Source organism: Pseudorca crassidens, chromosome 1 (assembly GCF_039906515.1).
Source record: "Pseudorca crassidens isolate mPseCra1 chromosome 1, mPseCra1.hap1, whole genome shotgun sequence".
Taxonomy (NCBI): Eukaryota; Metazoa; Chordata; class Mammalia; order Artiodactyla; family Delphinidae; genus Pseudorca; species Pseudorca crassidens.
The window spans coordinates 183300048-183315393 of record NC_090296.1 but is presented as its reverse complement, the minus strand read 5'-3'; the positions used below and the strand labels follow the sequence as shown (position 1 = coordinate 183315393).

The window sequence follows — 15346 nt, the reverse complement described above, 5'->3', positions numbered from 1 at the left end:
ACATCTCCTCCCCACATTAGAGTTTTCTCACTTGAGAGAAAGAAGTTTCGAACATCACCATCTGGATTTCAATTTTTAAAGTTTATTTAAGTACATGAGGATGTTGCCAAGAACGCAAAACTCTTTGCTTGCTCAGCTGAGACTAACTACAGCGGGGAGCTTTCCTGTCTAACCATCAGGGTTAGAGAAGACAAAAATTCAAATGTCCTTACTGTAAACAGCTGACAGCAAATAACATGACCCACTCAGTTGATGCTTAATAAACATTTACGCCATCATTCTCAATTTCTTCCAGGAGATTTTTAGAAATTAATATTACTTATTCTGTATTTCCATCAAGTTATAGTTTGTGGTAAGTTAATTTCCATGGAAACCGATACAGGGAAAAGTATAATTTTGCTAAGATGTTGTGAGATAAATTATGTAGTGCATTTGAGAGCCAAATACTTTGAGAAACCCATTAATATTTCCATTTCAACAATGTTAAAACAGTGTTATATTTCATCATAAATTTTTTTGTTGTTGTTTTACTTGGTAGAGGTTTTTGCATTTTTTAGGGATAAACAACTTTTCCTAAAATATGAGTGTTGACTCAGAAGGATATAAGAATGTAAACAACTATTAATCAGTTTTTTTTCCAGATACTCCTGCGTGCTTTGTTATGACTTGAGTATCAACCTGAAACCATTTCTCTAATAAGCAAGGCAATATATCCATCGGTCTGTTAGACTAACAAGTCATAAACACAAATATAATGGAATATGCATCATTTCCTTTAGAATTTATGAAACAGTTTGCACAATTTCCTAAAGGGTGAGCGAAAAAAAAATCAAGTCATCTTTGATATGCAGTATAAATAATTCCCAGAAGAAATCACAAGGACTGTTTTTGCCTATTTTTGCTTTAAGTATGCAAGTATGTTCCTTATCTGTACCTTAGCTACTCATAAGCATCCACTGAAAAAACCGGAAAAAGCTTCTATTTATGAATTAATTTTATCCTTGTCTTGTTAGAAAAGAAAAATATGGAATTTGAAATAAAAAGGGAGATAGGAAATACAGACACTAAGTTCATCTGAAATAGGATGATACCCATATAAAACATTTTATAACCTTACATAAATATTAAAAAAAGGAATAATGAGTACTGTTAAAGCCAACTGTCCCATACAATATAAAATGTTGAGAGACATAAAATCATGTGAAATAACTGATATTTTTCTAAAATACACTCACATCTTCCTTTCTCTTATTCAGACAGATAAGTGTAAATGGTGTCATTATCCACTATTTTTACCTTAATAACCACATGTTCATTCATTAGATCAGCCTCAAGAAAAATAAAACGACAACAATACATGTTAAAAAAAAAAAAAAGGCAATGGTTCTTACCGACACACAGGACCGTTTTTCTCCACTACACAAGTCCCACCATTTCTGCAGTAACCTCTTGGACACTCTAAAACGAAGCATCCGAAAACCCACAGTTAATTATAAATATTACTAGGAAGAAGGAGAACGTATTACTGTTAGTCGTTGCATTAAATCTAATCATGGAGAGTAAATTGCTTCTAGTTGCTAAAAGCACAGAATTCTTTCAGGTTACTTTCCTGTACCCCCCAAATTTGTTCGATGCCGCCTGCTGTCCTGGACGTGTTCATTCTCTTTACATGCGCAGTGCTTGACCACAAGAGACTTTTTTTCTCCCGTGGATTAGGTACAATCTACTTATCTAGAACGTCTGCATGACATATTTGCCATTACCCTGAAATGTTTTCTTTACTGAAACATTTCTTCAGCTCCACACTGCTGTCACTGTACCACGGCAGATAAATGCTTTGCATGGGTGACTGTCATTTTGATAAGATGTCACTTGTGTGCACGCTCTTGTCCTAGCTCCACGTCCGTGACAGATGTCAGCACAGCTCAAATGGATCCTCGATGCCCTGGCCCTGCTTATTTTGCTGCTCGTATCATTCCTGAGTTCTAGGTTAGCATGAACATTTATTTTCAAAGGTGGTTTGTTTATAGGTTAAAAAGAAGCTAAATAGTTTCACGTAGTCATGGTTGTAGAAGTGATTAGTGATTTCAACTCTTTCCTTTACACCGTCTCCTTGTACTGTCACTACAAAATCCTGATCCATTAAGACCTGTCAATTTCCTTACTTAATCCCCTAGTTACTCTTCTTGGCTTTTTTAACACCTCCTCTCTTGCAGGAGACCATTCTTCCCCGGTTGGGCTACCATAACTCTAATACTTGATGGAAACCTACACTGCCTTTAGTTTGTAATTCAACACATCTATTCTGAGTCCCTGTTCAATGTCTGGCACTCGGCTAGGCACTGGATATGGAATGATAAATAATACAGGTAGCTTACACAGCTGTTAAGGCGGCGGGCACTGGAGCCAGATCACCTGAGTTGAAATTTCAGCTCAATTTATTAGCTGTGTGATACCGAGTAAGGTAACTAGCCTCTCTGTGCCTCAGGTTTCTCTCTGTTAAACAGGGTTAAAAAACAGTTCCTGTCTCACAGGGTTGTTGAGAATGTTAGAACACTAGGCTCATAGTACGTGTTTAAGAAATGCTGATCTAAAAATGATATAGGCACAGTCTCTGCTCTCACTGAACTTCCACCTTCATGGAGGATGCAAAAAAGTGACGAGGGGATTAAAATACAGTACTAAAAGTAGTCTAATTTGGGATGAATGTAACAAGGGTAATGGGAACACCAAGAGAGCACATAAGTCAAATTTGGGGAATAAGGAAAAGCTTTCCAGAAAAACTTTTACTTGGGCAGGTGTGCGTGCATGTGTGTGTGTGTGTGTGTGTGTGTGTACCTGTGTGTAAAGGTAAGCATAGGGACACAGGCATGAGAAGACAGTGTGGTGTACTTGACAAACTGAGGGAAGTTCAGCCTGGTTGGATTGTTGGCAATATGAAGTATAGTAAGTATGAGAGAAGGTCAGAGACACACAGGGGCCAGATCATCTGGGTTCAGTGAGGAGTTTAAAGTTTATCCTAGGAGACCAGGATTTTAAGAAGGGAAGTAGTATGCTTTGTGCTTTAGAAAGATAATTCTGGCTACAGAGTTTACAGTCAACAGAAAGTCCAAGAGTAAAATCTGAGAACACAGTTAAGTCTTTTGTAGCAAATCCAGGAATGCCTGAACGAAAGGGATGGGGTGGAAGCATTCACAGCTGTGGGAATTTATAACATATTTAAATGTTGGGATTGAAACATCTTGGTGATTATTTGGGAAAGTCAAGGATGATGTTCAGATATCTGACTGGGCTCCTGGTTAATTGATGGCTTGATTCCTTGAGTTGGGGGATTTATGGGAAAAGGAAGATTTTAAAGGGAAAGATGCCGTGTTGTAGGTGCCTAAGGGACATTCGAGTGGAAGTATTCAGTGGGCAGGATTTGTAGGTCTGAAGCCAAGATGAAATATTAACACACAGAGAGAAGCCATTTACTTGGGTAGGGGAAGAATGATGATCGTGAGGCAGAGTAGGAAAGTAAAGAGGAGAAATAGAAACGTCATGTAGGCAATATTCATTGAAGGAAAACGTGGGAGGATAGGGCGTCTCGAGAGAGTCAGATTGTCATGCCAGTCTCTGAATGCTCAGAAGGGGATACAAGAGGCATTAGGAAAGAGGAAAATAGGGAAGGAGGGAGGGTGCATTTTGGGAAAAAACTTGAAATATACCATGTATTTGGTATCTTGTTTGCTTCAAAAGTTTTCAGTGTTTTGCTTTCCCAGGGGTATATTTCCCATCTTGCCTTCCTCAAATCTTCCCATTTAACTGTAAGAAGGAAGTGCAGTGCTGGAGATGGGTGTAAAGAGCTACACCCCTTAGGCTTCGGGGGCAGACTCAGCTGAACAGAGCAAATGTGAAACTTCCTTCATAAACAAGAAATTAGCTGGTCTGACTAAAAATAGCCCATCAATATGATAAAGCATAAATAGATACATACCTTGTTAGAGGAACCATTTTATGGTTATTTTGGGCCTTAGGTACAATTTTAATCTTCCTCAAATAAGAGTTGTATTTTAGCAAAAAATCAGTAGAGTGTCTGATACTGCACAACATCAAAATATACACAGCTGCACATTTTTTTCTGGGGTCATTAAAATTTGCTTTGATGCCTGCTTTACATCAGAATGATTCTGTGGGAATCTAAATATGTATTTTCTTGCACGAGATAGTGGAGCACAGTGGAAACAACACAGGCATTGGCTGCAATAAAGAGTGAATCCTGGTGTTTGGGTGGACAGAAGATTTGTAGATTATCTCTGCGAGAAGTTTTTCTAAGTTTCTGCCTTAGACCCAGGTTCTTTATCCAGAAGATGGGAAGACACAGTACAAGTATTTTCATCTTTAATCTACTCAAAACAATTTACAGCAGAGAGCAGATGAAATGGGGAAAGACATGGGTACACTAGGTAGTAATGAAGAGACTAAATATTTTTAGTAGATAATAGTTGGGACCTAGAAATCCATAAGTGTAATATTAGAATTAGCACTATTATTGTCTCACTGCCTTGTACCCTCTTGAATTGGTTATTATGACCATGTGTCTGGAAGCCAATAGGACTCACAGTTAACTACGTGGAAATATCATTCTGTAAAGGAGTTACATTCAATCCCACTCTGGTGTGTTACTTTGGACGAGCAGAAAAACACATATAAGCTGGACAAGTGAACAGTATAAAAACAAAAGTAACTTTTGAGCTTAAATCTAAATAATTTGCAGTTAGGCACACACACAAACATATATATATATATATATATATATTTTTTTTTTCCTTCTAAATTGCGTGGAGACTAGGGAAGTGATGGCTATTCCATGATGGACTGTTGGGAAGACTGATAATCATGTGAGTTCTGGTTTTTCCCTCTGTGATACTTGGTTTAGTTAATGAGTTATGTGTTGTCGTTGGGCTAGGTATTTTAGGTATAAGGTTCATCATGTTTAAAGTGAGGATGACCTTTTTTATAGGACTGTTGGGAGGATAAAATTAAATTTATTTATAACAATTTTACACCAGTGAATCGTATGCATAAAGTATTAAATGATTGTTCTCATCCATCTCTCTGTATTTGGAGGTTCTTTGAGTTTGCCATGAAACCTAATTTCTATTACCACTGCTCTCTCTCCAAATTCTTCTTTTTCTTTTCTTTTCCCTCTTCTATCATCATGATCACCATAACCACTACTGGTTACTGAAGACTTGCTCTATGTCAGAGACTGTCCCAAGAGTTTTACTGGTGTTACTTCATTTATTCCTCACAACATTATGTGGTATATCCCATACTTACCCTTTTTTTTTTTTTTTTTTACAGAGGAAGAAACTGGTCAATAATATAATGTGCTCAAGTTAATAGCAAGGGAGCACCAGATATTCATCTAAATTCTGGTCCTCTAATTCTAAAGCCTGTTAGTATAAAAATGTCAATTATTCAGTTCAGAATTTCTATCACCCCTTGTGTTTCTTGATATTATGGGATCAAGAACCCTTTTGAATTGTATGGTATTTATGCTTTGTCATGGATTAAATATATATATACACAATAAGCTACATGTAGTTTCAGGAGCTCCATGGATTATAAGAGTTCACCAGAAGCTTGTGCAGCAAACCAAATTCCTAGTGGGCACGGACTGTTTCTTTATCTTGAAATCTCAGCACAAGAACTGCAGGAGGGATTAACCATGTTTCAGAAACTTGAAGTAGCTTCACAGTACTTGTATGAGAAGTTTTGTGTTATGTTTTGGTTTGGTTTTCAAAAACTTCTGAAACTTTGTTAAGCTATATTGTTATTATTCATATATTAAGCTAATAATATCTCATCCTATAATTGTATATTTTTAGTGCCTTTCCCTAATTCTCCTTCAAACAGGTGATTATCATAATTACAGTATCACCTTAACATAACCTTTATTAACCTCTACTACTGCAAATGACTGGAAAAAGACTTTCAATTTACATTAACTCGGATGTATCCTGTTCAATAATTTGCTGTTGCCTAAGCAACCAAAAGGTGCAAATAATATGCCTTTTTAATGTAATTTGGGAATAGATAGGACTCACCGAAATATACTTAACCTGCAACACTCATGCAATGCCTGAGCTTGAGGTTTTTGTTAATGAGTTAAACCTTGAGGTGAGGGGAGACCAGATGCTCACCATCTGTTGTGTGACCACTGGGAGAATTACTGGATGCTGTAAGGACTGGCCTCATAAATGTCTATGAAATGCTGACCTTAAAAGAATATGATGCTTGAAAAGAGAGAGGAAGGTAGAATGTGCATGGGCACAGCATGGATGAGACTTAAAGGTTTTCTTAAAAACAGTGACTTTATCATATTTGATTGACAAACCAAAAAGCACAGAAAATATAAATAAGAGAATGCATAATGTAATACGGATCTTATTTCTGAGAACTGTTTCACTAGTTCTTTATTTCATTTTAACCCAATAGCTGTGGCAATATGACCTATACTTTGTAAATGAACTAAACGAATTGGTGAGTGACAGAAATGATGGACAACAAAAATGTGTTCTATATTATTACCTATAGGTTGTCTATCACGCAGGATGAATGGCAGGTCTTCTGTTTTCTGTTTCTTTGTATTTTTAAATATAGAACATGTCAAAGCAGACAATGAACTGTAACATGTTACAATATATTTGTTCTCATATAGGTCTATCCTGAAGAAAATCTCATTTTTATGTAAATACGTTTGGGTACTGGACATAAGTGCTGTGTCTTAATAGTTTCAAAGAATGGAATTATCTCATTAATATCTTTCTTACTCTGAAGAGAGTAACAGAATTTCCTTCCGGGTATCTAATCTGATGTATAAGCATGCATAGTAGAGAAGTAATGCCAAAGAGCATTCATCCTCACGTATTTTATGGAATCAGATTTGTGCCCTTCTTGATTTCCCTTTGTACTCATAAAATTCAGTGCTGCACAAGTACTCATTTTTAGTAGCATAAAAAAAGATATTTTTTGCACTATGATTTTATTTGAATTATCATGCTTTTGTCACTTATAACATTCTTCTATCTTGAAAGATACAAAAATATATTCTTTCCTAGTTTTGATATGAAATATCCCCAATTTATTTAGAAAATATGATTGAATACATCTTTTATCACCAATTTATATTATTGTTTAGTTGTGACATTTACATGGCCCCTAACTATCTTTTATTTTATATATCTCCTGCACGAAATAAAAATTCAATTACTCAGGAGAGATGTTAACAATGGACTATAATAAATTAGAGACTATTAAAGCAGTTTTGATAAAAGTATAATCACAAAAACACATTATCAGATCTTATAAATGTTCTAGGGTCAGAAGAAAGAAAATGTTTAAAAGTTAGTCTGAAGTTAAATAAATTGACTTTTAAGCATGACTAGATCATGCAAATAGGGAGCTCTTATGAAGAAGTGAGAAAAATTACAATTTAAAAAAATTAATAACATATTAGATTGTGTAGGGGTTTCCCTATTATAGAAACCAGCAATTTGCATAGAAGAGATTAAATGCTAATGATGTTAAGTTATACTATATTAAATTAAAATGGTTTGATTTTTATTTCATGAACATGGTTTATGTAGAGTACACATGAATTCATTATATTATATACTTGTACATTTTTTATAAATGTAGCAAATTAATGTTAACATTCTTCCTGCCCCCAAACCAATAATAGTAATTCAATTATTCCATGCTTGATATTATTTAGAATTTCAAGTTTTAATATTTTTATTGTGTGCAGGTTAAGTTATTGGCTTATATTACAAAGAATATTTTAATGGATATACAGTACCTAAGCAGCTGGACTCATCAGGCTGGAAATCCATGCAGTCGGCAGAACCATCACAGCGCTTGTGCACTGGGATACAGCTGTTAGAAGAGGCACACATCAAAGCTCCATCAGAACAATTTTCATTGGCTGAAAAAAAAACAATAATTATCACCGTTTTTAAAAAACAAATTTCTTCTAATAAAATAATAAGACAGTTTATTGTTTTACCCCTCATTTTGCTAGCCCTACATTTAAACTATATATTAGAGTTCTTGGTGAAGGAAACTTCAATTTATGAAATTAAAAATTTCTTCACAAAAAGTTTGTCCATAGAATCATCTCCCAGTTGTGCATTATGTAGTATTATTCGTGTATGTGTGTATAAAATGCATTGTATGTACTATATAGTCCAAACTGATTTTAGACTAGAGTCAACTTTAATAGCAAGGCAGATCTCTTTGTACTTCTGTTGCTCCCCTAACATCTCTATATTATGTGCAACTGAACTAACAGAGATTGTAATTTGTTTGAATGTTCATCCATTTCCAACTGGGTTATAAGTCACGGGTAGTCACTGGGTATCTGTTAGATCTGGGTAGTGATGTAGATCACTGCAGCCCAAGGTAATATGAGTATGTGCCTTTATAGCATTGCCAGTGCATGATGTAGGTATTTTACTAATTTCAGAGTCTCTTGTTGGCTTGATTTCAAGGGACAAGCATACATCTTGTGCATAGGACTTTGGTTGTTTCAGAAAATTGTCCTTATCAATGAACCCATCAATGATACTGACATTTCAATGGCAATCTATTTCTGCAAAGTACTTGACCTCTCTTGGATGCTACCCTTAGTCCTGTAACTGTTTTCTTGTGTTCCTTCCTCTTGCTCTCTAGTCTTTCCAGGATTATAACTTCCTGTAAGGCAGTGGACTGTTCTACACTCCTTTTACGAGTTAGGGCTAAACCAGAACCCTTCATTCCAGGCCACCATCATGCATTTCCAGTCTCCTGTTTGCTTCAGAACCTGCAAACCAGCAGGCTTGGTTCTATTCCAGTTTTGTTCCAGCCCTGTATTAATCATGTCCCTGAGCCTTTTTAGGGTCATTTCTTCTATCTAGCATTGTTATGTGCTTGGAGTAGAGGGAAAGTGTCAAAGAATGAACCTACTGCACCATCTTGTCAGGATTTCTGGATCGATTTCAAAAGCACTAAATAATAATGATATTGATCTAAGCTGCATTCCTATTCCTGTTCCTTTGAGCCCTGAGTTTCTGCAGAGATATGTGGAAGGCAGCAGTGAAGAGCCAGGGCTTTCTGGCACTTACCCCAAGTTCAACAAGAATAGCTCTGCTTCTCTCTGATGCACTTAATGGTTTCATATACAATATCTTATTTGAATATTTTAACCCAAACCTATTGCCAAAAATTTAAAAAGGATTTATCTGGAAAGTTACTTCTACTAGAATAAAGACAATTAAGTTCAAATTTCTCAAGCTAAATTGATAGTTTAGAAGACTCAGGAGTAAATATCCCCATGCATGGGTCTTGCACAGATTTTGTCAGTTCGGTCACAAATTTTTCTTTTTTTAAAGTATATTTATGGGCTGGAAGGAGTTGTCTATTTGAGTTATCATAGGTTACTGACAAAGTTCAGTTTGAGAACCGCCTATCAAAATTTATTGTCAAGTGGAACATAAAAATGTTTTTTAAGGCACCCTGATGTACATTGCAGCACTATTTACGATACCCAGGACATGAAAGCAAACTAACTAAATGTCCATCAACAGAGGAATGGATAAAGATGTGGTACATATATACAGTGGAATATTACTCAGCCGTAAAAAAGACCAAAACAATGCCATTTGCAGCAACATGGATGGACATAGAGATTGTCATACTGAGTGAAGTAAGTCAGACACAGAAAGCCAAATATCATATGATATCGCTTATATGTGGAATCTTAAAAAAGGATATAAATGAACTTATTTACAAAACAGAAGTAGAGTGACAGATATAGAAAACAAACTTATGGTTACCAGAGGACAAGGAGGGGGAGGGATAAACTGGGAGAGTGGGATGACATATACACACTACTATATATAAAACAGGTAACTAATAAGAACCTACTGTATAGCACAGGGAACTCTACTCAATACTCAGTAATGGCCTGTATGGGAAAAGAATCTAAAAAAAGAGTGGATATATGTATATGTATAACTGATTCACTTTGCTGTACACCTGAAACTAACACAACACTGTAAATCAGCTATACTCCAATAAAAAATTTAAAAAAAAGAGTATGTATTTCCATTGACTAAAAGTGCTGGGTCTGAAAAATCAAAGTGATACTCCTCACTGAGCAATTCTTCCTGCTAGAACATTAATTCACACCAATAAATATTATTGAGGTGCCACTATAAGTAAGACATTATGCTTAGCACTTCCACTGGTGAGTGCAGGAGAGAAATTTTTAAAAACAGTAACCAAAACATATACAGCAACAAAAGCAAGATAACAATATAAGAATGATTAATGGTTCAAAATAATAATAAGAGAAATGTCATACAGCCAGACTTAGAAAAGCATTGGTATAGATAAGTATGATAAAAATAAGAGATTCCTTTAGCATAGGGAAGTCTGTAAAGGGTGAAAGTAAGAATAGAGTCTTGAGATATGTTTTAAATTTTAATGTTTCCAGAGAATAGCCATTTAGCAGAGTGGGAATCAAGTCTACAGATTGGGAATCAATAAGTTTGATACTAGAACAGTGAGTAAAAGCAGTTTGCCTTGGACTGGGGAGTTTGTGTGAAGAGGTAGGACAGACAAATCTAAAAAATGAGGCTGAAACCGGATTGTAGAAATGGCTAAGGTGCCAGGAGAAGAGATGATCTTTAAGCTTTTCCAAAGGGTGACATAATTTAGGATATGTAATACATCAACAAGATAAATAATATTCCAAACCAAGTAAACTAAAAAATAGAATAATTTTCCAACTCCTATTAGATGAAGAGATGTTTGTAAAAAATGAATGTGTGAATATATACATGCCTCAATATATCCATGTATGTGTATGTATACATATTTTCTTATCATTGTTTTTCATTGCAAGGAGCTGAGGGACCATACAAGATAATAGTTTTATGATTTTAAACAATATAATGTGTTGAAATTTGTATACAAAGATGAGACATACTCACCTACTTGTAAAGCATTATTTTGGACCCTTCTTCTCTCAGAAATACTAATCCAATCCTTAACCTAATTTCCAGTGTGACTGAGAGCTTATTTTCAAGTTGACTGTACAATGAAGAGTTCTAACTTGTAAGCGGTATAAGTGCTCAACTATGGCCCAAACAGCATTGAAACACATAAAAAGTATATAAGAAAATAAATGGTTTCATTTGTAGAAAGTTTTACTTTTTCATTTTTATCGAAAGTTTAGATAGTTAAAAATTGGCCTTTCACTTTATGAAATTTGAAACAAAAATCTTAGTTTCCGTGGCATTTTAAATGGTATAACGTTAAAGTTAGTATTTATTAATTTCTTTTTAAAAGTGGGTTGAGGGCTTCCCTGGTGGCGCAGTGGTTGAGAGTCCGCCTGCCGATGCAGGGGACACGGGTTCGTGCCCCGGTCCGGGAAGATCCCACATGCCGCGGAGCGGCTAGGCCTGTGAGCCATGGCCGCTGAGCCTGCGCGTCCAGAGCCTGTGCTCCGCAACGGGAGAGGCCACAACAGTGAGAGGCCCTCGTACCGCAAAAAAAGAAAAAAAAAAAAGTGGGTTGAAAATAAATTATGTATGCAATTAATACTTACTGACACCTATACAGCAAAGGACTGAATGCAGCAAAGCAAATGGAATCATTAGTTTCTTTTTATCCTCCATTATTAACACATACACAACAAAAACATTTTCCAAAATTAGTCCAAATAAGTTATAAACAAAATTTATAGGAAGTTCAGGTTTCAAAATGTTGCCCTGGACAATACCTACTTTTGCCACATTCTCTTTCAAACATTATGGTTTAATGTCTATAAAAATACTTATTTCAATCTGTCATCATCCTAGAGGTTCATACTCTATCTAATCGAAATACACTAAGTTACACAGAGAATTTTATGGCTTTTAGCTCATTCACTCAGGTAGATGATACATTAAAGATAAACAATTCGTGAATGGCTCATCGGAGTTACTTCCATAAAGCAAAATCCCTTTTGAAGATTATAGTTGCTGCATAAGAAGTATACACAAAGTAAGGCATGTATGACTATGGGTGTATATCCATTTACTACTAAAATGAAACTCATGTATGTAGCAGATTAAGGTTTCTAACAGCAAAGAAACTATGATCTTGGCCATGGGAATAAAGGCTACAAACCCTTCAAGGCAGACACACACGTGGCACGGAGCAGGATGGATATGTGTTCTATCCCTGAACTAAAACCAATCACTACTCTTATTGAAATATCTTAGCAGCTTAAATAATTTTAATAAAACTACAAATATAATTTAAAGTGGAAAGGATAACAATGTATTACGTTTGTATTATGTACTTTACCATATTAATTCATTTAATTCTCCAATACCTCTGTAAAAAAGACTTGATCTCTATGATTTTAATGTTGAGTAAACTGAGGAACACTCTTGTTAGAAGCTGTCAGATGCAGAGGATGATCTTTACAGTGTGATGGAGAAGCACCAAAGGATGCTGAGATCCTAGCTAACGAACTGAAAGTCCAATAATAAAACTGTGGATGATGAAGGCTGATCCACAAGTCTTAGGAGCATGATCCATTCCCAATCTTCAGAAGTGACGCTCCACTTGATAAGACGTATTGACTACCATTGGAACATAAAGTTAGATAGTAGGAAAACTATGCACTTCTCCATCTGTTTTTCCCATTATCTCTATTAGTGATGGATAATGTGCCTCTCCTGAGCCATTCTCCATCTTCTCTCCCTGCTCTGAGCCCTGGGAGGTTGAACTCTAAGGATACATCAACGTGCTTCTTTGCCTTCTAGCGTTGGTTGGGTTTGGTTGATAGGTAGCACCAGCAAGACGTTGATGCAGAGAGAAGAGACTGTGAGATTCCCACTGGTTAGCGGCTCCGTAACCAAATGCCACTCCTTTTATCAGGTAGCTCTCCTTGACTCTAGATTCAGGCAACTGTTCCCTCCTCTCACATCCTTTGTTCTATGGATAAAGGCCCCGCTGTTACTATTCCTTATGGTTTCCCTATGCATATTATTTCCTTAATAAATAATCCCTTTATTAAAACAATCTCAAATTATACAATATCAACGTGCCATCTATTTCTTGTTAGGATATTGACCGATACATCTGATGAAATCAAAATCTTCTTGGTGAATAGATTGCTATCAGAGGAATATCAATGAGAAGAATGTTCCTGGTTTTGTGTTATTTTCCTATATAATTAAACCATACTTATTTTTCCATTTATTTTAGGGAAAGGAAATATTTTTGGTAAAGTATCACTTCAGTGTATAAAAAAACATGTTTCCAGTGGAAAGACAACATTAAATGTGAATTATTTTTAAATTTGGACTTATCACATGCTTTGTTTGAGCATTCTGATCACTAAACGTGTATTTTTGCAAGAATAAAAGGCTTTCAAATATCAATTGCTATCGATTTTCCAGCATAAAATTGCAAACTTCTCAGAATTCTATTCCTATAACATTTAACTATGTGCAAGCCTCACAAAACCAACAAACCAAAGAACCAAACCTCTTATTTTATCCTAGACCCCACTCGAAATGCCAACTTCTTGAAGTTTTCTGTAGCCGGTTTCCCTCTGCCATTTCCCACCTTCTCCACAAAAGACTGACATCACAATTCTGCTCCAAGACCACCAGCAACCATTTGTGCTTTTTCCCAGTCTGTATTTTTTAGTCCTAATCTTACATGATCTCTCAGACACGTGTGAACCTTTGAATACTCTCTGATACGTAGGCTTTCTACCTTTAATTGAAGATCATCACTCTCTTTTGGTTGCCCTCCTATGTCTATGACCACATCTCCGTGTCTTTCGATGTTTGGTTTTTCTTAACAGTCCTTTACGTGTTCCTTAGGATTCTGTCTGCCACCTTACCTTTTTCCTCTCTCCATTATCTCATCTATATCCGCAGCTTGAATCATCGTATGCTGATAGCTATGAATCTTTATATATCTTCCTTTAGCTCATTCCCGAGCTCCAGACATCCATTTATAAACACATCCTGAACGTTTCACATGGATGTGCCACAGATACCATAAACACAACATGTTTAAAAATGAAGCCACATTCTTACCCTAAGAGGTCCTTCCCCTCCTATTTTTCCCAGCTCAAGGAATGGCTGATTAGCCGTCTTGTTGCCCACATCAGAAACTTGGAAACTAGTTTTGATTACTTTCTCTTCCTCTTCACTTGAATGTCTCTTAAATCTATTCATAATCTTACCTCATGCCATTAATCTACTCAATCCCTTTATATTTCCACTGTAACATCTCCTAACCAGTCCCCCATCCTCACTGCAATCCATTCCATGTACTACTTAAACACTTCTTCCTGGCATGATGGGGTGGACTCTTTAAGACCTAGTCCCTGCTTATCTCTCCCAACCTATTTCTGCAAAAGTCCCTGTACCGCAAACTCTACTCTAGTTATATGAAATATGTTTCAATCAAACAACTTTTTCTCTATTCTTGGAACATTCTCCACTGGAATCAAGCATCTCTACTTGCCTAATGACTACCTGTCTTTCCAAAATTGGCTCTGCAATCATTTTTCTTGGTAAAATTTATAGACTCCCTAGCACCATAGTTAGGGAGTACCCTATGTTATTCAATAACACTGTTTTTATCTCTGTCACAGAACTTATCACATGGTATTCCAACTATCACTAATCTCCTTCACTAATATGTAATGTATCTAACAACCTGAGCTTGTACCATGTCATGTCCATCTGGATCGCCAATGTCCAATACAACATGTGGCATAAATTACATCCTTAATGAAGATCTGTGATGAATGAAGGAAGGAAGGAAGGAGAGTTTATAAAATACCATTCTAAATAAATAGGTGAGCCCAGAGGGAGGGAAAAAAACCGTTATGCTTTCAGTTGTTTGGTAAATTGTCACCATCAGATGCTTTTATTCTGTAATTTTGCTCTAGCATTTTGTCCATGGTTTATTTTCATGCAATTTTCCCTACAGAGTCCCAACTCAATAAATATTTTGGACATGGAGAGAAGCAATTCTTTTACAATGCCGTCTATTCCTAATGTGGACTTATTTCCCCTTAGAAGCAGAATTTCATATATTACTATCTCATCGAACACCAATTTTCCAACATATGTCTAAAAGTATAAGGATACAGTACCTTCCTAAGCTTCTCTTTAAATAGCATTGTTATTTGAAGTCAAATACCATATGACTATATTGAACTTAATCTGATGTCTACCAGCCAAATTCCATTACAGACTTGATGGGAACAGGGATAAGTAACTTGGCTTCCTCTTCC

The 15346-nt window shown here is 36.0% G+C and overlaps 1 protein-coding gene across 1 annotated transcript in view; it reads right to left on the bottom strand.

The window, feature by feature from the left end:
* MALRD1 (MAM and LDL receptor class A domain containing 1) overlaps positions 1-15346 on the bottom strand; it is a 596783-nt gene that overhangs the window by 91550 nt on the left and 489887 nt on the right. Inside the window, exons 36-37 of the mRNA XM_067730697.1 lie at positions 7847-7972; positions 1392-1458 (exon numbers count right to left, since the gene is read on the bottom strand). Of these exons, the coding sequence (XP_067586798.1) occupies positions 1392-1458; positions 7847-7972 (193 nt within the window). The remainder of the gene's footprint in view (positions 1-1391; positions 1459-7846; positions 7973-15346) is intronic.